We start from the raw sequence: 24882 nt of genomic DNA, 5'->3' as shown, positions 1-24882 counted from the left end.
TTGTCAGTTAAGCAATGGAGGGGGCCGAGGGGTGCACTATTGTCGGGCTGTGCTTAGGGCCCTTAGTACTACAGTGTATTTTTTGTTACCTTCAGTTCCACTTTGTGCTGGTCCATAGTCAAACAACTCAAACTTACACAGTTTGCTGTCTTTGCATTTAATAATTCATTTCTTAGATGCTTTATTCTGTGAGTGATATATTTCTGTTTCATTCACTGATATTTTCCTTCACTTCACATTTGTCTATATCAATTTTGTCACTACAAACTTGCTTTACTTTTTAAGTTTTGTCATTACAACTTCTAAATACTTCCACAATTTTATTGCTTTAAGCTCTCTGTACATTTTCAATAACCTCGTCAGTCTTTATAAATCAGTTTTATTTCAGTTTTTCTTTGAATAATACATTTCTTGCTTTTAATTAATCTCTTAAATTTTTCTTGGTCCCCTTCAATTTATCTATAATTATCTTCTTAATATTTTTTAAAATAATTTCGTCATTTTAAGTAGTGCTTTGCTCTCATTCTTTGATCTCGTAGTCGTAATTTTCAATAGTTGAGGGCTAGTTTAACTTCTATTTTATTTTCAACAAAATAATATTCCACTTACACCAGTGTTATATCGTTGTTAACAGGTTTCTTTAACTTATCAGAAAAACAACATATCTGTCCGTATTAGGTGTTGAAAAATATGTTCCGAGGAAAACGCTGAGATTTATTTTTTAAAAAAGTGGAAAAAGAACAAAAAATAAATAACAAGTAGTATAGAAGAATAAAGTCCCTTTACAAGAAGCAAATAAATAAAAGTAGTATAAAGAATAAATGAAAAACAATAATAACTCACATATAAATAGTTTGGAGGTGAGTTTAGGTTATTAACATTTTAAGTTTTATCATTTTCACGATTTAAATTTTCTATGGTGCAAAATATAAAATATGCTTACGCAATCGTAATTTAAGCAAATAACATGACCATTGTAAAATTGTATGACATGTACGTTATTATAGTTTACAAAAAATCTGAAGTAATCTTTAACTTTAATAATGCCTTATAAATTAGACATAATAATGAATATATATATGTCTTTACTAAGTAGAATTTTTTGAGCGATTAAAGAACTTTATTTATTCTAAAGATAGCCCTCGAGTAGCTTTGCGCGAAATTCTAAAACAAAAATTTATTCTAAAGAAAGCCGCTAGAGAGCAATACTAACTTTAATCATGTCGTTAGAGCAGACAGCATGTGAAGGTGAGTTACTGTTCAGTTTAAAGTAACTATAATTAAACGTGAGAGATTTTTTATGCTGTTAAAATTTTCATTTTCATGTTCTGTTTGAATACTTTTAAAATAAATTATTATTTTGTATGTTAATATTTTAAAAATAAAAACGTTATCGCTTGGCCCTTGCGTGTTTCTTCTATTAGTATCATTACTGGTAGTAAGAAGTATCACTAACAGTTGATTACCCAGTTCTTAATTTGAAGTAACAAGTAAAGTTCCAGTCACCCGAAGTTTTATTTTCTAACTGGCCCTACTTGGTTAGGCCTAAACAAATCTAACTCTGAGTGTTGTGACCATTTTCTTGTGATTCATTAACTTTAGTATATTGTTATTAATATTACTACTAACTATCAGTCTTATCAGTATTAGTATTGCATACCCCTTCAGAGCACGTTCAATTCATTTAGCTAGAAATGCTTTAAGTCAGTTATTTCAAATTAATTTGTACAATGTGTACAAATTGTACTATTAAAGTTAAGTACTCATTGTATCATAATGTATTATGATGTCAGATATAACCTTCATTCGTTACATCTCAAAGTCCAAGGAAACTGTTGAAATATAAAGAAATTTAAAATTTTGCTGAAGCTGAAAATGTAAAAAAATATCTTCTCACAGTTGCAATTTCTCATGATAGTGGCGTGCTTTTTCAAGAATGATAGATTGATTACATGTTAAGAGTTTAAGTAAAATGTAAGGTTGAAGTTCTAAAATGTTTAAGAAATTTATTTGTGGCTGCATGTTATATCTTACTACAGTAAGGAATAATGAAATAATATTGAAGTATAGAATCATGTTATATGTGATTACTGTTACCATAAAAATAAAAAGACTGTGTTATATACATTGTTTTACAGAGTCGATGAAATTGTTGGGCAGCAAATTTAAAGATTTGCAGTTGTCCATAATGTACACATGTAATTACACATTGAAATGCTGAAGGTAAACTCTTGTGGCCTATGTTAGATTACAAAATTAATTTGGAATAAGTTATTTTGCTAGAGGATGTCCAACAACAACCACAAAAGAAAAATGATATACATGTATGTATTACTTGTCTACATATCCATGATTGAGAAGCTTTACTGCTATCATTTGGTCATTTTCTTTCCTATCTCTATAGCTGATATTTGGAATTTAACTGGCTAAAACATCTGCATGCTGTTAATGTCAAAATTTTAATACAGTATTGTGTTTATTAGAACACCCAAATACATGCAATAATAGTATATACATGCTACGATACAATTTTAATTCGAATAGCATGAACGAATGTTTCATCACAGAGGAATTATTAACAATGTAGTTTACAGTAAAGAACACTATAATAAATATCACTAAGTGTTATTTGGTAGATATTAGTAACTAGTTAGGTTAAACTCTTAAAATATCAAGCGAATAAAATTAATGTATGATACAGATTTGTGACATTCCATTCATAATCCTCCAATTTCCAGTTTTTATCTATGATGATAATTACTTTCATGGATTATAAATTTAATACCAGTATATGCCTAAATACAATTATAATGCATCCAACAGAATACTGAGCTTATAGGTCCTAAAGGAGTGAGGTTAGTTTCTTAGGTTCATTTTTCAGTGTGAGAGTGAATTATTGTATAGGCTTCATTTGAGCAAGTTAGGTAGTACGGTGTTTGAAGAAACTCGAAATATTTCTTTAAAATTGTTCAAACTTCTATAGTGTTGAGGAAGTTTGAGAAATTGAAAATAAATAAACTGATAGAGTAGCTGGAACAGCAAAGAGTTTCAAGTTAGATTTAGAGCATAATTAAATAATAGTTTAAGAAATAAACCTCTTAAATTGAAGATAGCAGGATACAAAAGGTCCCTCATGAAAACTATAAGAAAGAGACAAATGGAATTTCTAGGACACATCTGTAGGAAGAATGGGATAGAGAAACAGATGCTATGTAGAAAAATAGAAGGGAGGAAAAGCAGAGGGTGTCAAAGAACTAAATATTTCGACAGCCTCAATAACTATGTCACCAAGAACTCAATGAGCAACATCGAGTTGATAAGGAGGATTGACAACAGAGAAATCTGCCATGCCATGGTCGTCGATGTCTGCCGCAGATTTGACACATGAAGAAGAAATTGAAGATAAAAGTAGTAATTCAAGAATAAGCATACTTGCTATCATTATAATGTAATGAGTATTAAGAACAAAATCAGTAAATGTGTTAATACCCATACCAACCATCCTGAGATACAAAATGAGTTTGGAATTCAAGTTGAAATGAGAATTACTGAAACATAGTTAGATGTTCAGATTACAGGCTATTTCATAATGACATATATATATATATATATAATCTATTTTAAAAAGAGATATTTGTTAAAAAGGATGAGATGCAGCCTGTTTGGGATGAAAACAGAAATTGTAGTCTTGATTTTGTATCTAGATGGGTTACAGTCAACATCAAGGGCTTCCAGGAAAGAAAGTTTCTGATTAGCATTTGTTATAGGCTACCTTATCAGGTAGATGGTATCAATGAGAAATTATATAATGAGGTAGGTAAGGATTGTTGCTAATCAGAATACTTCATTTGAATTATCATAATTTTGATTTCGCATTGAATATAGGTGGGAACCCTTTCATTAACATGGCTGAAAAAAAACATCTCAGCTTATTGGTGGATAAATTATTCAGATCTTTAAGGCTAGTGCTAGTGGTAAAGGCAATAGAATATCAGGTGCTATTTATAGAATTATTTATGACAAATTAAAACAGATAATTATTTTTCTATGAATTGCTAGTGAGGCCTCAATTGGTATATTGAGTACTGTTTTAGTCTCTATATAAGAAATAATATTGGCTTCTATATTAGAAAAGAATAAGAAGCCTATTAGAATGCTTCTGTTAATGGAAGGATTATTTTATAAGTTTAGAGTAAGATCTGTTAACTTCTGTTAAGCAGGGTAAGAGATGATCTTATCAAAGGATACAAGAATTTTGTGGAATATGGAAATTTGGAATAAGTTCCTCTGATTTCTCAATGTGCAAGACTGGGGAAATTCAGGCTATGTTCTAGTTAAGACAGTTAAATTTTTTAACAGGATGCTTAGCATATGGAAGGAATTAATCAGCTCTTTCTGAGAGTTTGCTTTATTTCTGTTCTTGTTTCCTATCTTAGTTTAACTTTCTTTTTGAAAATGTTCTGTATAGTTATAAATTTGTTCCCAGTCTTCTTAAGTTAATCAGATAATTCTTTTATCTCTGATTTTTCTCATGGTGTTTTATCTAAGCTTTTGATTATTCAAGTTAATCTAGTTATAGGATGTTCAAGGCCAGGCATAGCCAGATGGGTTAAGGCATTTGACTCGTAATCTGAGGGTCTCAGGTTCAAATCCCCATCACACCAAACATGCTCACCCTTTCAACCATGGGGGCATTATAATGTGATGGTAAATCCCACTATTCGTTGGTAAAAGAGTAGCCCAAGAGTTGGGGGTGGGTGGTGATGACTAGCTACCTTCCCTCTGGTCTTACACTGCTAAATTAGAGACAGCTAGCACAGACAGCCCTTGTGTAGCTTTGTGTGAAATTCAAAACAAACAAACAGGATGTTCAAAGAATTATTTATGCTTCTTGATCTTCCACACAATTTTCTGTAATAAGTCAAAAACATACTTATGAATTTTGTTTTGGTCAGTAAATTTTCTGACATAGTGTTTGCTGTCTAGAGAACACCACTAGAGCTAGGCAATTAAATTATCTGTAAACAGCAATTACATTGATTGGTGTCACATAAACTAATAAATTGATCAAAATTATGATTTAATTGATTAAATGTAATTGGTGTTTTTGGTTGTTGCTGCTTTTAATTATTTCAATAATTAATCAAAATTACAATTAAAATGATTGTCATAGAAATAATTGACAAATATAATTTAAGGTTTCTAATTACCCATTTTCAATTATTTCATGTATCCAAATAATTGAAATATTGTTTTTGTTTTTTGAGCACAAAGTTATATAATATTGTCTGTTCTCTGTCCAATTTTAGTCTTAAAAGATTTTTTTTTATATTATTTGTTTGGTTTCAGTGACTTTGCTAGTTTTGAACTGTTCAATGAATGTAAGGCAACTGAATAGCAGCACTTGCTGCAAACATTTTATTTTTGTATAAACAAGGTTTAAAACTTTATCAGGGCTCATGTTTAATGTTTTAAGGAATTAATCATGATGCCAAAGTATGCATTTTTAAGTCCCATCTCTATAGCTCATTGTAAAATGTACTCTGTAGTGAAGGTTATCATAAAATTAGTAAATTGAATAATGAATGTTTTGTAAATCTACAGAAAACTAGAGATATCAACATAATTTATTTTGTTGTGAACTTGTATTTCATGAAAAAAAAACAAGTTGAACTAACTTTTAACCCCCTTTAAAGCAGTATCCTTTCCTAATCATAATAAATAATGAATAAGAAATCATTGGATCACTGTCAGTGTAAGTTGTTCTTGTTCCCATATAACCCATTACCATCCAGCTGGCACATATTTGCCAATAAAATGTCTAACACTTTTGTTAGAGAGATAGAGAAATCACACAATTTATATTACTACTAACTTTATAGCAATTGGTTCTTTATATATATATATTCTTATCCTGAAACAACTTTTAATTAGTCACTGATGAATTTAAATCTGTAATAAGCAAAATCCTTAAACTAGCAGCATGTGGAAAATGTGCAAATAGCTCCAAAATTGTTTAGTTGGCAATTAGTTAAACTTAGTGTCCTTTCCTAATCATGATAAATAATGGAATCTACAGTTTGTAGCTGTTGCCACATTGTCATTGCAAAAGTACTTTGTACTTACAAATAAGAGCCTACCCATGACAGACCAATGTTGTCAAAAGATAATCATCCAAAGTTAAACATTTCTTGATTGAAAAAAAAATGAAATGTTGATTATCAAAAAATGAATGTAACAGAAAAAAAGGCAGTGGGACTATGAACATTAAAAGAAAAAAAAGAGGAAAATACATTTTGGAGGGTGAGTGGGAGAGGGATAATAACTGGTTACACTATGATGAAAATGGTGTTATAATATTTTGTAAGGTATGTCAAGAAGAAAACGTGAATCTTAAAAACTATTAGTAGGTTATTAGCAATGAAGAAAATGTGAATCTTTAAAAGTTGTGGTCTGTTAGCAGCAATAACCCATAATTTTTCATATTAAATTTACCAATCATAGGTAGGTATCTAGCCCTATTCATCAGGCAAGTATTTAACTTGAATCTGGTCATTGTACAAAATTTATGATTGTTCCATTGTTTTGAAGTTATTTAATTTTTACTGAAAACATATCTCTTAAAACATAAACCAAAATGTGTGTGTTTGTATATATTTTTATTTCATCACTTAAGACCAATACCATTACTAGATATAATAGATCTAAATCTTTGGATTTTACATTGGTATTTTTTCATCATGCAATTTATGCTTTTAATAACTTATGTGATGCAAATGTTAAACGTTTACACACAAAATGACTGGCAAACATAGTAAACCAATTATGGCAAGGTTGTGTTGAGTGAGATTAGACTGTTAAGTTTTGTGTGTGGAACTCCTACTTTACTTAAATAACCTCTAATGCCTTCTAGCACCATATGGCAGTAACATATCTTTCCACAAGTGTATTTCTTTTATTTATGATTATTATTTAGAATGTTTCTCTGGTGCTCAGTGCAGAATATTTTTATGAATCAATTTCACAAGCCATTTAGTCATGAGCTGCTTTAAAAATTCACATTTTAGTCATAAACAATGAAACTAAATCAATAATTATGCCTCTGATGTAATCAATGCCATAACCCAAACCATCAAAGAAACAATTTCTAGCAAAATAAGAAATTCTGACCTATGATTCTGGAAACGTACTCTTGAAATTCATGTATTAATAATTATCCACTGATGACTCAGACATGACTTCATTCAAGCCCATGACATTATGCTTAAACCACTTATCTATGCCATGAACATAACCTTATTAAGAACTTTGTATTACAACAACCATATTATAACTTTGAAAAATTCTGCCTGTTTAGTAGGTAAATCCAAATGCAACCCTTCCAAATTCTGGCAGAATTTTAAATCTATCACCAACAACAAATCAAAAAACATCATAAATATAGTTCATTATAATAACACTGCACTACCAATAACAAACAGTATGAACTTTGTGTCTTTGTATCTTTAAATCTAACTTTGTTTGACACACATTTCAACAAGTTAAATAAACACATTTCTAATAATCAACAGAAAACAGGCAACCTAAACTACCAAGCTAGATGTCGGAAAGGCCTTTGATTCAGTATAGCATAGTGGACTTTGCTGTAAACTAATTGATAATTACATACTCATCCCTACTGTATATTGGATATCCAGTTTTCTTACCAACAGAACAGCTAAAATTGAGATCAACTGTTACCTCTAACTTTTCATGTTTGAAACCAATGTGTGTCCTCCAAGGGTTAGAGTTAAACATAACATTATACAGTGCTTTTGTTAATGATATATCATTACTGTTTTAAACTATACACTTGCATTTCAACATGCAATTTTTAGGGCCCAACTATCACTCAGTGCAGTGTCTTATTGGTGCAACAAGTGGTATGTAGCTCTTAGACCATCTAAATCTTGAACTGTATAGCCTTTTTTAGAAAACAAATAAAACTAGAAAAAGCTGTGTAATCTCCAATTAACTCTTAACAACTCAAGCACTGATCAGGCAGAGTTTTTTGCACCTGATCAGTGAAAGTAGGTATTCATATTTCCCCCCATAACAAAATTATTTTCACTGGGTCTGTTGGTTGTGTCCTGAGAAGAACCTCTTTCCTTCATATTCTATATTCAAAATGTAAATTACATATTTATGAATTAATTCAGCTAAAACTATTTAATCTTTTTTGCCATCAACTTTAATAAATTGAAGCCCATGTAAATGTTACTATCTTTGCTACTTTTTCATATGTTTATCTCTTAAAAAGAGTTTTATTAATCAATTGCTTTAGACCCTAATTATCACTTTTTTGTATACAATTTATGTTAACTTTGAACTGGATATCCTTGATACAGTCTTGGTTTCTTCAATTTTCATACTTATTATATCAGTGTCAACAGCCGCATTTCACATTCAAGCCTTCAAATACAGCAAGCAGCCTTCAGTTGCAGTATCAACCTCTTTCAGCAAATTTCCTATCTCCAGCTCTCTGTCTTGGTTTATCTTTTAATTTAAGATCAGTGAATTTTCTTGTTCTGTTTCTTCTGTGGCACTTGAGTTTAATGAATATAGACATTTAAAAGAAAAATTATTCTGGTTCATTTTGCTCTTAAGGAAAACTGATTTATACTGAAATATACATTACCTATTTTCTCTCCATTACCTCATGCTTTCCATCATCTAGCAGAAAGAGTGCTTAATCTTACAAAGAAGTTAAACCCAGATCTTTGTTTTTCATTTCTCTCCAATAGTGCTAGTTGATGTCAAAATTTCATTTTATCTCCACTCAATCAGTTTTTTTTTTTTTCAAGATACAGAATACTCATAAATCGTTGGAATCTTTCTCTAGAAGGATTGTTGAATATCCAGGAAATTTATGTACAAATATATTCACATTCTAATTTTTCTGAATTTCACCTCAGTTTATAAGAATCAAGTTTTTAATACTATATATGCATTTCATTGACCACAAGCAAGTAATGTATGTTAGTTATTTGTACATTTTCTCACCTTTCTCTGTTTGACATTGTATATTGTTGGTAGAGGACCTACACCTGATCTGAAAAAAATATTAAATATACATATTTAAGTGAAAAGCAGGTGAACGAAGAACTGATGTTGTTTAAAATTGAATGCTGTAGATGGTCATGGTATAGAATTTTTGTATTCAGTGTGACCAATTGTATTCTATGGAATAAAACTAAGTGCTAAATCTAGCCTCAAATACTGTTTTTAGTAAAATAGCATATATATAAATGTTAGAAAATGTTTGTATGTATGTATGTGTATGCATATACATTATATAGTACTGAAAATTAAAGAAATGGGTATGATATGTAAATATTTATGGAATTGCACTCTCTTCATTGTATGAAAAAATGGAATACACCAGGTTGTAATTGCATAATGATGATTTACACTGTGTTTGGCTGTCATTCAACTAATTGCACAATATCATACCACATAATGATTTTTAAAAGTACAAACATGAATACTAAACCCAACATTTATGGTCCCCAGAGCAGAAATGCGACATGGAAAATGTGCAGAATTCAAAGTTTGGACTTGTGAAGCTTATTTCATGTGACATCATTAAGCAAAGTTTACATTTTAGGAACAGATGTACTGAAACTCAGAAGAAGGTACGTGAAACAAGTGTTGTTGATAGTAGAATCAGTCAAGGTGGAAAGCCTAGACTCTTCGAGCATGTTAGATACACAGCAACCAAGTAGAAATCTTACTAGTGATCTAGCTGTGAGTACGGGTATAAATAGAAAGAAACTTCCAGAAAGTATGATACATATTAGCATGAAATAGTCTTAATGGATATACTGCTGCTTCAAAATACTGCTGGGATGGATAACTATATCAAATCAATGATGGGCCTAAGACCTCAAACAGTTGGTTAAGCAAAACTGGAAGAGGTGATTTTTATAGATTAATCCAAATATAAATTAGTAACTGTTAACAGTAGTTTGATTGATGGCAGAAGGAAGAATGATATCGTAGTTAATGTATAATTTCTGTAGTTAAATATGATGGAGTAGCAATACAAATATAGGTTGCTTCTCAACAAGTAATATTGGAAATGTAGACAAAATTGATGGTACTCTGACTGCTGACAAGTGTAAGCTCAGTTTTATCAACTGTGTCAATCACCCAGGAACAAGGGCTGAGATTCATCTTCCAACAGGACAGTTATCCTTATGCACTCAGCAAATGTAGTAAAAAAAACACATGGAAGGAAAGAGATGCTAGTGGAACACTTCCAACCATAACTTGGTCTGTACAGAGCCCTGTGGATCAAATGATGTGACTGAATATTGGAGATTAAGTAATACAGGACACTTGGAATAATATTTCTTAACTATACAATGATAAACTTAAGGTAGTATAAAAATAAGGTCAACTGAAATACCAATTCAGTGTACAGCTTAGTTGCTTTTATTTTATGTACGTTTTGTAATAACGTATAGAATAAGTTGATTGTTCAGTTACATATATTCATTGTCTGTGACTCATGTTTGTGCATGTACATAACTGTTTCCATGACTGTACCTAAACATCTATTTACACATGAGCATCAGTTTCAAGTTGGAAAAATATTCAACCCTACAAACAATTTAATTATAATTATGCAAGACAAACACAGTTGTAGTACAGCTGCATAAAAGGTGTTAAAAACTTGGAGTATCCACAGTATCCAAAAGGTGATGGGGGATGTTCTATATCATTTCCATGTCCCAGTTAAAAACTGTTATACTGAAGAATAATTACAATATACTGAGGCATAAAACTTGAACACTTAAACCCGCAATGTCCGAAGAGAATCTACTATTTACCAATTGCAGCTGTGTTGGGGGATGGTAGTACCCTGTTATAGCCTTATATACTTGTTATTTCATCTTTAGGTATTTTTACATTAAATTTTCAATATGTTTTTTCTAACGAACTTGTAATGATTTTAATCTGACAGATTTGAAAGCATTTGAAAGAAGATTGACTGAAGTTATTGCATATTTACAACCACAAACGAAAAGATGGAGAGGCAAGTGGTATTTTATTAAGTTTAAATTCTGTAAGTGCTATATAAAAATAAACCCATATGTTTACAACTTGAAATAAAAATACAAGAACCTATCTTGAGACAGAAGATCATTTGACCATCAACTTTTATATCTTCCTAATTTTCCAGTATTATTTTCATACTTTCATGTTGATACTTTATTTTTAATTTAACATAGTTAAGATTTCCACTCTTTTTCTTGTACACACTATAATAATATAATTCTTTAAAAAATAATTAGCTTAAAAAAGGGAGAATTCAAGAAGGCCTATAGCTATAGCTAGGCATTTAATTCATGTAATTGATTATCTGTCAGCATTAATGACATTGTTTAGTGTCTTGAAATAATCTATTAACAGAATGTGAACAGTGGAGAATGGCTGTTACCTATAATTCTAAATATATATATATATCTTATATTTACACAAAATTTGTCAAGCTTTTAGTCAAATATACAAATCCACTGTATGCAGAAAATTAAATGTATTACCAAACTATTTGAACTCAAAATATGTCTGTGGATTGCAATGTGAGTCTGACTCAGACTCTTAAGAAGTTAAAATACGAGGTGACGTTTATGGGAATAATATAAATATTATCATCTATCCAACAATTTAAACATTACATTACATTGACATAACATCTAGAACCTTTAAAATGTATATCTGCAGTATTTTTCAATATCCATGAATGTTGTGTCTGATATTTTTTCTACCATGAAATGTCACTGTCACCAATTTAGGGTAAAATAAATAGTTGATAACTTTCACATCAAGTAGATAATACAGTGTTGAATAGCATGCATTTATAATGTTGTAATTTGTTTAATTTAGATGTCAGCTGGAAGATGCATCATATCTAATACAAGTGCATATTATAAATTGTTTCCTGTAGTTTCATTCATCTTGTCTTCAAACATATTTATTTTAGATTTTTTGTCCTTTTTCTCTTGTTTTTTTTAATATTCTGTCTATTTCTATTGATCTTGTGTTAACAACTTAATCATGCCAACTAATTATTTGGTCTTATTTTTTGATGTCATGGTCTCATCTTCAATCTTTAATGTTATATTTTATGTTCATCAAAGAGATTATCCTGCTCTCTCACCAAGTGCTGTGACATTGTTTTTTCATTGATGGATTCTTTTAAATTATCTGTTGCACATAAACTGTAATGTATTGGTTTATTTCTTCCTTTAATATCTCTACAAGCTTGAACATATTTGCTCTTTAGTATACTGTTGTATGCCTATATTAAAATGAAGTTAGCTGACATAAAGTGGCTTGCTTGTCCAAAGTACTGTTAATACAGTGACTAGTTCATTTTATCTAAGAATAATCCTACTTCTTGTCCATCTTTCAACTCAGTCTTCACCTAACCTAATGATGTTTCACAGAATGTCACATTTATAATTTACTGTTATAGATATTTCTAGGATTTGATTGATCTTAATGCAATATTCTGTCTGGCTAATATGTGAATTAAACAAATTACAATGTTATAAGTACATCTTGTAACAATAGTTATGGATCTTGTGAAAGCTAAGTTTTATGATAGTAGCAACTTCTCAAAGGATAATTTAATTCACTTTAAATTTATTAATAGTACAATTTATGAATAAAACGTTTTACAAGTAGTTTAATAGTTCATGTTTTAACAAAACTTCAGTTACATTACAACAAAAAATAACATTGGCATGTAATTTAAACCTTTTTTACATTATGGTATCAGCAGTAATTTAGAGTTATACTATGTTAATTTTACTATAAACTAATTAAGACTATAGTTTTCTTTTAAAACAAACTATTTTCTGCTTTTTCTTGTGAAGCAACAAACTTTTATAGTACTATTGAAAAATACATTTGTGTCTTTAAGAATTAAATGCTGAAGTTGAAGTCCTCTAAAGGTTGAATAATAAGAGATTTGATTTTAATAGGGAATTTAATTCTAATTCTATATTTATAATATCCAGAATCTCGCATAATTAATGGTTGAAATATTGAACCAAGAAAACAGTAGGACTGGAGGGGTTTTACTGACTTTGATGTAAATGTGAAGCTAGGTAATTAATTTTAGTCAACATATTCAATTAGAGTAGTGTAAAATAGTCATTTATTATTTTCAATTATTCAGTACTTAAAATTTTGTCATTACATTTCTTCATTATTACTTTCAGTTAATTCAAGTTTGTTCAACTTAACTAATGTCTCGATTCATGAAAATAATTAACTAATCAAAATTAGGGTCTCCTGTTTCTATTTTTTGTGCTTATTCCAACTGTCCAAGTAATCAAAATATTGCTAAAAAAAAGGTCTATGAAAACCTTACAACACAAAATATGAAACTGCAAGTTTGCATGCATCTTCATACGGATCCAACAAACCTACACAATGAGTTACTTCATCTTTAGCAATATAAGTTTTTCTATTCATCTTGTAATAATAATTCATTGACTGAATGTAATCAGTCAGTGAACTTGTTGATTAATTGTTCAGTAAATTAAAGTGCTTACCCACCTGTACTTTGGTGTAACACATAACTCTTGTACATACATAGTATTTTTAGATGACTTCCAAAGTGGAAATTTCTTTCCTGTGAAGTTCTACATTGTTTTTATAACATGGTAAAGTCTAATCAGTATTCCCAGGCCTTAAAAATGAATTTTAGATTTTTTTCTTAGTTTTCTTAATTAGTTTAAATTGTATTCTGAATATTGAGTAGAGGTAATAAGGATTTTATAGAAACTGTTTACAGAACTAATTTTGGACTGTGTTAAACTGTATGTACAATTTAAGTTAACAGTGCTGTGAAGTTTCTAGGAATTGTTAGTATTTTCTTCTATATAATATAATACATGTATTTAAAGATAATCTAAGGACTCCATTGCTAAGTAATATTTATAACACTGGTGTTGGACTTGATTTATTTGTATTTTCAACAGTAATCCTTTTCATCATTTCAACTTGTACAGCTATTGGAGCATGGCAGTGGCTTATGGATCCTCAGACATCTGAGGTAATGATAATTTATATAAAGGAAGTAAAATAACAGAAGACAGTTATTATTTTATGAGAAGCTTGAGGCTTAAAGTGCATGTTCTGAAATAGCCTTTTATATTTCTTCATTATAAATTTTATCTTGTTTTTCTTGTTCTTTTTAACTCAGTTGTAATTTAGGAAATTTAAAGTATGAAGAAAAATTGTTCAAGGAGTTTTCTGTTAGAATTATTTTTCAATTATAAGCATAGCATTTACATGTGTAGTTGTTATTTATTACATCTTATGAAATGTGGATTTTATTTTATCAATAGTTTCATCCCAAAGCATGACTATTGATAATTAATCTTTTTTTATCTTTAAAAAAAGTTCATATTGCTCTCTTCTAAATAAGAATAATATCACTGTGTACTGTTTTACTGTACTATTTTCTTATTCTTATAAGAAGGTACTTGTTCATTTGACAAGTTAGTTTCAAACTGTGTACATTTATATGTATTTTATAAGTGTATGCACCTGCCGTCACAATATTACTTAAAGTATTATTTAAGTATTGCAAGAGTTTTGTATTTTGCTGATGTGTCCCTGTTTTATTAAGGACCATACCTGTCTTTATTAATAGCCATAGCCTGGATGGGATTGCTGACAGATTGAGCTTGGTGTAATAGTTGATGTACCAGGTTTCAGTTGAAAGGTCCAAATTTGAGCAGTGGTGTAATTGAACAATGTCTACACTTTTAGCTGTGAGCACATTGTAGAAATGACAGTTAATCCTGTATTTTGTTCAAAGAACCAGAGAAAGCTTATATGGTAGTAGGTACTACTGACTGATTTGTAGTTCTTCTTGTGGTCAGTATATTAAAATTTGGTATAGCCATACATGAATATTGAGGATCTCTTGACCTCTGTTCATTCCATTTGCTAAATAGGTGTCTTTCAGGTTGATAATTCTAGTTCCTATTGCTTTAAGTTGTTGGTACATATTTAGTGGAATAGCTTGCTATGACTGTTGCACAGTATCTCCTGGTGTAATGAGTTTTTGCAATTTATCTTGTGTGTTCAAGACAGTGTTTCAAAATTTTAAGAGTAATTTAATTAGGTTGAGGTATGGGTTCTGGGTTCACAAGATAAGATTTTAGATATTTGTTTGAAATCAATTTTGCACATGCAATGCAGTATAGAATTGTTCATTATCTTGATTAGAGTTATAGTCATTCCTAGGAAAATTCCATCATTTCTGGCATTTCAGTACTGTCCAAAATATTGCACTATAACAAGACTGGATTAGTAACCTAACATTTCACGTGGCATCAGATTCAAACCGATTAAAGCTCAAATCTCTAAGAAACAAAAAATTATTAGTAAGAATCATTAGTACATACATACATTAGTTTCATGCTGTTTTTCACCATAGCTTTGCTTGAGATACCACTGGATTTAAGTCCTTGCATTCATACATGTGATGAATCTTTCATAGGTTACAACTCATCTGTTACATGCTGGCTTGTAATGGTGAACTTTTATTAAAGTTTTGAGTGATGGACTTAATGAAACCTCACCTCTACATGCAGAATAGCTAAATCTCTAATGCATCTGCCTAGTAGATTTTGATGCCACTAATCTTGAGCTAACTCCTGTATGAAAAACATGTTTAATGTAAATTTTTATTAGTGCATGATGGTGTCATGGTGCATGGTGGGCAAACATAACCTCATTATGCAGTAACTTTCCCTTAAGCACTTTTGCTTGAAGTAACTTCATTCTTTACATTGTCATTTTTAGGATGTGTGTTTTTAAAATCATTAATCAGTTACATAAAATTTGTGATAGTTTGTGAAACTGGTTTCTTTCATCACAATAGAAAAAAAAATGTTTTCCTCCTGATCTATTATCAATTTTAAAGTGATGGTATCTTCCACTTTGTTCTGTGATAGTTAAGATGATCCAAACATAGTACCTATATTTATTGTGATTGCTGGGGGATCATTGTCTATGGAGGACACAATAGTCATTTTTTGATATGTTGTGGTCTCCTTCATGCACATGCCATCAGTTTGGCTAGCATTCTTTATCTCCTATTTTCATATGATCTGGATGATAGTTTATCTGGTTAGTTCTCCTATCATGGTTTTATCTGGACACAGATTTATGAAAATCCTCACCTTTCTAATCACTTCCTTGACATGACTTTGTAGGTGTTTTTTTCCTTTTGATTCCCTCCCACATATTTTACTACATAAAGTTCATACTTAAGACTACTTTCCTCTTTCACCTGACATTAGGGTCTATGCAGATTCATTTTTCAAACAACTGCACACTTGTATTATCACATCTAGCCCTCCTTGTTCACTTGACTCTTTTGTTCTGGCTTACATTTGTCAGGTCTGGCCTGTTTGTCTTTCTTCATTTTCTTCCAGCCAATATGGCTAAGTGAGTTAAGGCGTGCGATTTGTAAACTGAGGGTTGTGGGTTCACATTCCGCTTCCACCAAACATGCTCACCCTTTCAGCTGTGGGGGCATTATAATGTTACGGTCAGTTCCACTATTCGTTGGTAAAAGAGTAGCCCAAGTGTTGGCAGTGGGTGGTGATGACTAGTTGTCTTCCCTCTAGTCTTACACTACTAAATTAGGGATGGCTAGTACAGATAGTCCTCAAGTAGCTTTGTGTGAAATTCAAATACAAACAAAAACAAAAACATTTTCTTCCAGTGGAAGGGTTATTCAAATTCTCACCCACAGTCCTCTTTACCTCCTCCAACTTTTCCATTTTGCTTTCTACTCTTTCTGTTCCCTTTTATCTTCAGTGCATCAAGGATGTTGTCTCAGATCTATTGGCCAAAAGCATTATTGAGAAGGGGTTTAACTGTACACCTCATTATTCTTATGATTTTCTGGTCCCCAAGAAGGCTGGTTATGTTTTGATTAGCTACTCATCATCCATTAATTTTTTGTGGAGATTTCATTTCCCTTCAGTGGTTCCTTTCACCCAGGCTATGGTTACTGCAAAAAGGAAGTTATGTCACTCTCCTACTGGTGGAGGACTGTTGTCATATGATTACATTATCATGCACTAACACAGTTCACATTAAATATGATTTTAACGTGGGAGTAAACTCAAAACTAGTGGAATTTAAATCTTATAAGCAGATGCATTAAGAATCAAGATATTCTGTGTGTGTGTCTATCAGAAATGCATTAAAGTTTAGGAAAATGTTAATGTTTCAGTTCATAACATTTCTCATTCATGTAGGCTGAGCAGTGACTAATTTAAAGTGACCAGTCAATGTTCTACATTGGTTCACCAGTAGTTTTCCATTTACTAAGCATGTTTCTCACAGTGAATTTTGGTATGGATAGATAGGCTGAAATACTTTGAACACACATACTGTCATGTTGCATCTTATAACCATTCCTCATTGAAATACTTCTTGTTTTCCCTTTGCATCTTTATTCTAGCTGGTTGTCCTTCATAAACATATGGGATAGTGCATCTTAGAATTCGCTGGATATACATTGGTGTTAGCCCATTATTAGCTAGAGGTTTGCTGTCACAATATGTTTAATCATGTAATAAGAACAGAATAAATATTTATCAGTTTTTATGTTTCAGATTTTGATTATATAAACATTATTTAGTCATTCTGTATAGTGTCATTTTTTAAATGATATTTTAATTTTACAGGTTAGCTTTTGCCAGTCTTTGATGAATCATATGTTTTTTACCATAAGTAGTATCATTCTTGTAATACTCTTTCTACTTGGAATTCATAAACGAGTTGTAGCACCTTCAATGTATCCTTTGGTGATGTTTTAATGTAATTAAGTGCTAATTCCTATTTTAAGAGTACATGCACTTACTGGTTTTGTATCTTATATGTATGAGGTAGGAGGATTTTTTTTTTTTTTTTTGCAAGATTATCATATAGTTTACACATGCCTTTTTCTTGTACACATGTGGAACTTTGCTAATGAAAATTTCAAGTTTAACATACCAGTCATTTATTCATCTTTCTGGTACAAATAATAAATGTAGAAAATGTGTGTTTACTGAGTTAACTAAATTTTAAAACAAATAATTAATATAATGAGCTAATTAAGGGTGGCCCTTAAGTTACACTTAAATATTTTTTTTTACTTTATGGATAATAGCCAACTTACAGTATCAAAACTTGTTGATTCTTTCTCAGTCTGTGTGCTATGCACATGTTGTGTTTCCATAGATTTGAAGAGTAATCTTAAGTTGATTAAAGTTTAGAATTGTTATTATACTGCTTTGGAGTAATAGAGTTTTTGGCCACTTCTTGTTATGTGGTTTGCTAATTTTTCTGTGTTATGTGTAAGTCATAAAACAGACTCATTAACTGTAGTTTTATTAATGAGTTTTGTTGTATCACTGCATAATTTTCTAGAAGTTTCTTTCAAGGTTTCTAAGGTTTATTTTTATTTCATTATTGACTAAAAATAGTATTTTTTTTATAAAGATAGTGATCAGACTTCTATGTACTGTAGGTCTTATACTGAACAATTTCTTCTTATTAAGGAGTTCTTATAATTGTTTTAATATTTTTCATTTCTAACAAAATTTATAAAACACTCTGTGACGTTACCATGTACATTGATTTTTTTATTGTTACATAAGAAAATGTTCATTTAGGTAGTTTCCCACCTGCATAAGATTTTAGTTTCATTGATATGTTTGACCAGATCATTTATTGAATCTTCTTTGCATAAAAAAGGTGTTAATTAAAGCAATCATCTGCCAGTACCACCATATAGAAGTGAGTCACTCCTTTAACCCAAACAAGAGGAAACAACAGGTGAAATATTTATTGAATCTTCTTTGCATGATATTTAACCTGTTGTTTCCTTTTGTTTGGGTTAAAGGAGTGACTTATTTCTGTATGGTGGTCCCAGCAAGTGATTGCTTTAATTAACTCCTTTTTTACATTGTGTGCAATTTTTGGGCAACTGTTTTTTTTATTTTGATATGTGTATTGCAAAGAAATTTCCTTTGCACATACTAGAAAAAATCTATAACACATTCTTACATATTTAACAATCTTACATTTACCTTTTCAGTATTCTTATTAGTTTAGACAAAAGGTTTTGTGAGATGATGACTTTCCTTGATATGCTGTCAGTATTGTATCTAGAGGAAGACAAGTATTGGGTGATTTTAACATGTCTTGTGATGATGTAAGTAAAAAACAAAATGTTTACTCTATTCCTTTTTATATTTTGAATACCTTGGATAGGTAAATTTGCCTAACTGAATGTATACAAATAAAATGTAAGTTTCACAAACACAACTTTATGTGGGATAAAGATCCAAATTAGGATATTTCAGAAAAAACTGCATAAAACAACACATCACAACTGTATATTGTTAACAACAATGTTGAAATTGTAAAATATGTTCTTATAAGAGATTAATTTATAAACTTAAATGGTTTATCAGCACCAAAGTAAAGAAATTATAGATTTGTATTTGATTAGCAAAAATATTTGAAGAATTTTTCAGTTCCAGTTTCCTTGTGAAATATTAACCTGTATGTATAAATAAGGTTTTAAAATACAACACATTTTTATGTTCGTTTAAGCTGGGTATGTTTTACTTTATTGGTAAACATTTTATAATCTTTGTTTACAGAGTGGAAGATTGATTTTAAAGCCACGCCCCACAACGTCATGACAAGACATTCCACTGATGTATGTTAGGAGTATGAAATAAGGTTTACCAAAGTTATTGGTTTGAAAAAAGAAAATTATCAAGATTTCATCATTAGTTATTGTTATTTTGTTTAATAATGTTACAAATTTTTTAGTATCATTAAGAATATACAAGGTATTGTCAAAGAATCTATATCACTAAGAGGGTTTGGTCTATCAGTCAAAAAAAGTGTAATTATACTAAGCAAAGCACTCCAAGCAGCAGGTTTGGTACTGATGGCTGTTGAAGCAGGCTGCTGTATAAATGGCTTTTGCATGTATATATACACACACAATACACTTGTTACTTACAACAGTAAAAGCTAACAGAGTGAGTGACATTGTTCTCAGTTTGTGTAATAACTGTACATACTATCATTTGTAATACATTTTCCTCATTTAGAATTATGATGATTACTTTATTTCCTCCAAGTATTCCTAATATTTAATTTTATAATGCACTTTACTTTCCCAACACTTAGCCACACAGATAAATCATTTGTCAAGATTATTTTATTTTAACAACATAAAATATTCATTATAAAGAGATAGAGGAATATAACTTTCACAGTAGTCTTTGTATTTGTCATATATTTAAACAAAAGAAATGTAGAAATGTGTACTGCAAAATGGGTAATATTAAATAGATTTTAATGTTCATGCCATTTCAGGATGGGATGCCCTTCTAGTAGTTTTAAACTTTAATGGAACAAAATATTTGGTATTTCCAAATGCACCCAAACATGCACCTAAAGTTATGGAAGAGAATATCATTTATTCCTTTTAGGTAAATGGTGAGAAACCAATAGATGAGTTTATTTTTGTCTTCATTGTCTTTCTTTTCAGTATTGATAAGTAATGGAGTGCCGTTATCCCAAAGTGACAAATGTTCTGGTCGTGATCATTGTAATTTTTGTCAGAGGTTTGTCTGGATCACAATTCTGGTTGTTATGGCTACGTTTACATGTTTGTTCAGATAACACTTTACCTGTTTTTCCTCAGTATGAACAAGTAATGCAATAAACTAATTATTTGGATGTACAGGTGAACACCAGTTTGTGTATGATATGGATTTGGGTCCAAGTACCAAAGTACTGATGTTGATCTAATGATATATTGCGTTCTTAACATGCATAGCAATATGTACCACATTGAAGATGAGTAATTTCTTCTTGTTTCTTCAATCATCCATGAATCAGTATATATTTTAGGCTTATAAGTATCTTCCAGAGTTGTCATTTTAAAGCATTCTAGAATTATTTTTAATTATATTAGAAACATGAATGTTTTGTAGATGACACATCAGCATTATGTTTACTTGATTCTTACAATTATTATTCTTGCCTTCAGTTGTACTACAGAAGTATGGCTGATCTGTGCAAGCTTAGTTGATAATATCTAAAGAATAGCCCTTAATAATGTGAAAACCTGGCTCTGAAACTATGATTTTGTAATGGAATTTTAGTGAATGTGAGAATGATAGTTGTAATCCAGGAAATAATGGAAGTTGGTAGACTTATAATCAAATGTTAAAATGATATTCTTGAGTAATCAAGGTAATAGTGATGTCAGTGAAGTTTGCTGAATAATTTGAAATGTTGCTTGTGTAGTGAAGGATTGGATGATAGTTCTTAACAAAATTTATAAAATTATGTAATTTGTCTATGCTTGAAGTTTAAATTTCAATAATGTTAATATTCTGTTGTTGATATAATACAGGCACATAACCATCATAAGTTTGAAATGTGTTTTGCTCCATTTAGTCTAGAAACAGGTTATCAAATGACAACTTCATCATGGTACCCAATGGTTGCACCTTGTTTTTGTAAAATGAATTATTTGAAAGAAAAAGTAGTTAATGTCAAAATAGTTCAGCTAGTTTTACAACTACTTGTTGTTAGTTGAGGCAGAACTTCAAAATTTTAGACTCGTGGTATGGCAGTTGATGTTCAATATGAATAATAGTGGATTAAGTAGTAGTTTCGTAAATTTCATTAAACATTTAAAGAGTTTCGGTGTTGTCTTATGTTGAAAGAATGTGTACTAAAAATTTCATGATTTAATTTAAAAAGCTAGAGATTAATTCTGTAAGACAGTTAAATACAGAAACTACAGGTCTTGTCTCCTGGAGTTTTCAGCCTTTTGTGTATCTTAGGTAAGATGTAACACAAGGATATGTTTGGTTCTTCTGTGGTCAGATTTCTGACATTAGGTTGGAGGTCTTCAACTTTTATTAAATTGTTTATAATCCTGACATGTATACATGTCCTTATTCAATATGACTGTAATAATACCTTTGTACACAGGTTTGACAACAATGTCATGTCTATGTTGAAGTTCAGTTTTTCTATTCTATGGTAACATTATGTTTAAGCATGCACTTAACAGATAAATTTATTCTGTTAATTATCTCTTGACATTTCTTGAAGGAATTGAAGAATTTTCTTGGCTAGGTGTCCAGATGTTATTGTATCTTTTAAATAGAATGAAAGCATATTTGTTTAAGGAAGGATATCATTGTCACTGTTAGATGAATTTTTTTCTGCATTTAGTTGTTGTTGTAGACAATTTTACATCAGAGAAACAGGTCAAACATTGTTTGAATGAACAATAAATGGATCCGTAACATTGACTGTGATCCAGAGAAACCGGTGGCTAAAAATTCAAGTGATCACAAACACAAAATTATCCACTTTAGAATACTGGCCCTTTGTAATTCAAGAGAAAGAGAAATAAAATGAACAGAAATTTGTTTATCAGCCTGTCACAATTCACCTGAAGGGAATAAATGACATATTTTTTATTATGATTTACTTTTGAAAGTATGCATGCATATATACATACATACTTATAAACAAGCTGGCATCTTTTTTTTTTTTTGTAATGATGTATACAATAAGAATAATATCATTGCTTAGAGTGATGGGGCTGGGATACAATGTACTTACATAGGTGTCATTGAACATGAATATCTGAATGTATGCTTAAACAAAGTAGGAGTTTTTTAGTACCATTTAGCCAATTAACGTTATGCATGTGCAATGTGCCTTTTCTCTGTTTCTTGGGTTTCTCTAACCATATGTAAATTCTGAGATCTATTCAATTACTTCTTTTTATTGCAGAAAATACTATGGAAACATGTTTTCTGGTCATTGTATGTACTAAACACCTGCAAGTATTTGTATTGATAGGTTCATTGTTCAGGTCAGGTGGTTAAGGGCACTTGATTCACAGTCTGAGGGTTGCAAATGCATATCTCTGTCCTAACAAACATGCTTTCCCTTTCAGCTGTAGGGGTGTTATAATGTGATAGTCATTCCCACTACTTGTGGAAAAAAAGAGTAGCCCAAGAGTTAGTTGTGGGTGGTGATGACTTGTTGCCTTCCGTTTGGTCTTTCACTGTTGAATTAAAAATGGATGGCAGAAAGCCATTGTGTCGCTTGGGATAAAATTAAAAAAACAAACAGTCAAGCATGTACTGATGTAGGTCTGTTGTATGATGATAATTTTAAAATGTTTCATGTTTGATAATTCTTCCAATATCTTGTGATTCTTGGTAATTATCAACTGTTTTACTTTACAGGTAATCCTATGTTTCAACATTAATACAATTGAATCACTTTTGTATTCATATGTTTCAATGTACTTTATTAGTGACTGACATGTTTATGCATATATCTGTTTTATAAGCTTTGAAAAACATTAAATGCAATATGGAATAATGCATGTGTTTATCCATGTGCTTGCTACAAATTTCAAGTATCTGAACGTAACACCTCTTTCTTTGTGATGGTCAATTCTAATGATACATGCAAATTTTTTGAAACATGTACCATTAAATGTAACCATGAAATATTATATACTAAAACATAAACATTACACAACTAATAGATAAAACTGATTGTAAGCTATAAACTCCCAAACATGTCAAATTATACAGTTTAATAGGCTGCTTCACATGTGTCAGCAAGCCAAACATCAAACACTGAAGTAAAGACTGTATTACACTGGTTAAAATAGGGATTGGACTGTCTAAGTGATATAGAATCATTGGTATTGTTTCATGAATACTGGAGCAATTTTGTTAGTTTAACTCTGTTAAAATAATTTGAAAAAGAAATTTCCCTCTTTTTACCTTTTTGTCAAATTGTAAATATAAAATTATGAGTATTTATATTTCAGCAAGCACTTTTGTTTGTCACTCATGTTTTCAGTGTTCAGTTTGGGAAGTTTGAATGAAGGCTAGTTTAATGAAATTTTCATTTTGAATCTGAGTGGCATGAACTCTTTATTTGTTATATCTACAATACTTAAAACATCATGGAGCTATTATAATAAATTTCAAAGCTTTCTATACTCACTTTCTGATGTGGCATACACTTGATCATGCAACTAAACCCAAAATTAGTGTTTCTAATCTTAAAAAGATTAAAATTTGTTTTTAAACTGCATGAAGTACTGTGAAATATGTTTGTATACATAACAAATATGGTAATTGTTCAAAAATGCATAAGTTCTAGGTGCTGATTATAAGGTTGAAATAAGTTCTAGTTTGTTACTCAGTTCTGCAAACTTGCTACATTACAATGAAACGTAGCTCCCTTCCCTCGCTAGTACAGCAGTAAGTCTACGGATTTACAAAGCTAAAATCAGAGATTTGATTCCCCTCAGTGGGCTCAGCAGATAGCTCAATGTGGCTTTGCTATAAGAAAACACACACACACACAATGAAACATTTATTTAAAAATTAGTTGTATATTTAAAACTTACTCCAAATGATTATTGGGTTTTAATAAAAATTCATGTTTTCAGTTTAATGTTGATTCTTTAAATGGGTATGTCACGAACAGGAATAAATCTAAAGTGCTAGTTAATTGCCCTAAGAACAGCTGTCTTATTTTTTTGTAGGATAAGTACATATGTGGATGTTTTCAAGATAGTTAATCCAGTGAATACTCAGCTTTCCATGTGAGAGTTTGGATAAAGAAAAAATACTTCTGTGCATGTAATGTAAGGCTAATTTTCCTTTGGTACAGGGTGTAAATATTTATACAAATAAAATGGCTTAGAAAAACGTT

General features: G+C 30.5%; 1 protein-coding gene across 2 annotated transcripts; it reads left to right on the top strand.

Moving 5' to 3' along the window:
* The first annotated feature begins 1007 nt into the window (after nt 1-1007).
* Nucleotides 1008-24882, top strand: LOC143249512 (nuclear envelope phosphatase-regulatory subunit 1-like). 2 transcript variants are annotated; one of them, XM_076499504.1, is made up of 7 exons: nt 1008-1248; nt 11009-11080; nt 14040-14113; nt 17778-17887; nt 19237-19291; nt 19746-19804; nt 24713-24882. In XM_076499504.1, the coding sequence occupies exons 1-6, from the start codon at nt 1221-1223 to the stop codon at nt 19785-19787; spliced, it is 381 nt and encodes a 126-aa protein (XP_076355619.1). In that variant the 5' UTR covers nt 1008-1220; the 3' UTR covers nt 19788-19804; nt 24713-24882. The 2 variants fall into 2 exon arrangements, with proteins under 2 accessions (XP_076355619.1, XP_076355612.1); XM_076499497.1 differs by having other exon boundaries at nt 1010-1248; nt 19746-24882.

The sequence above is a fragment of the Tachypleus tridentatus genome, chromosome 1 (genome assembly GCF_004210375.1).
Source record: "Tachypleus tridentatus isolate NWPU-2018 chromosome 1, ASM421037v1, whole genome shotgun sequence".
In the NCBI taxonomy this organism is placed as follows: Eukaryota; Metazoa; Arthropoda; class Merostomata; order Xiphosura; family Limulidae; genus Tachypleus; species Tachypleus tridentatus.
This window is presented reverse-complemented; position numbering and strand designations above follow the sequence as displayed.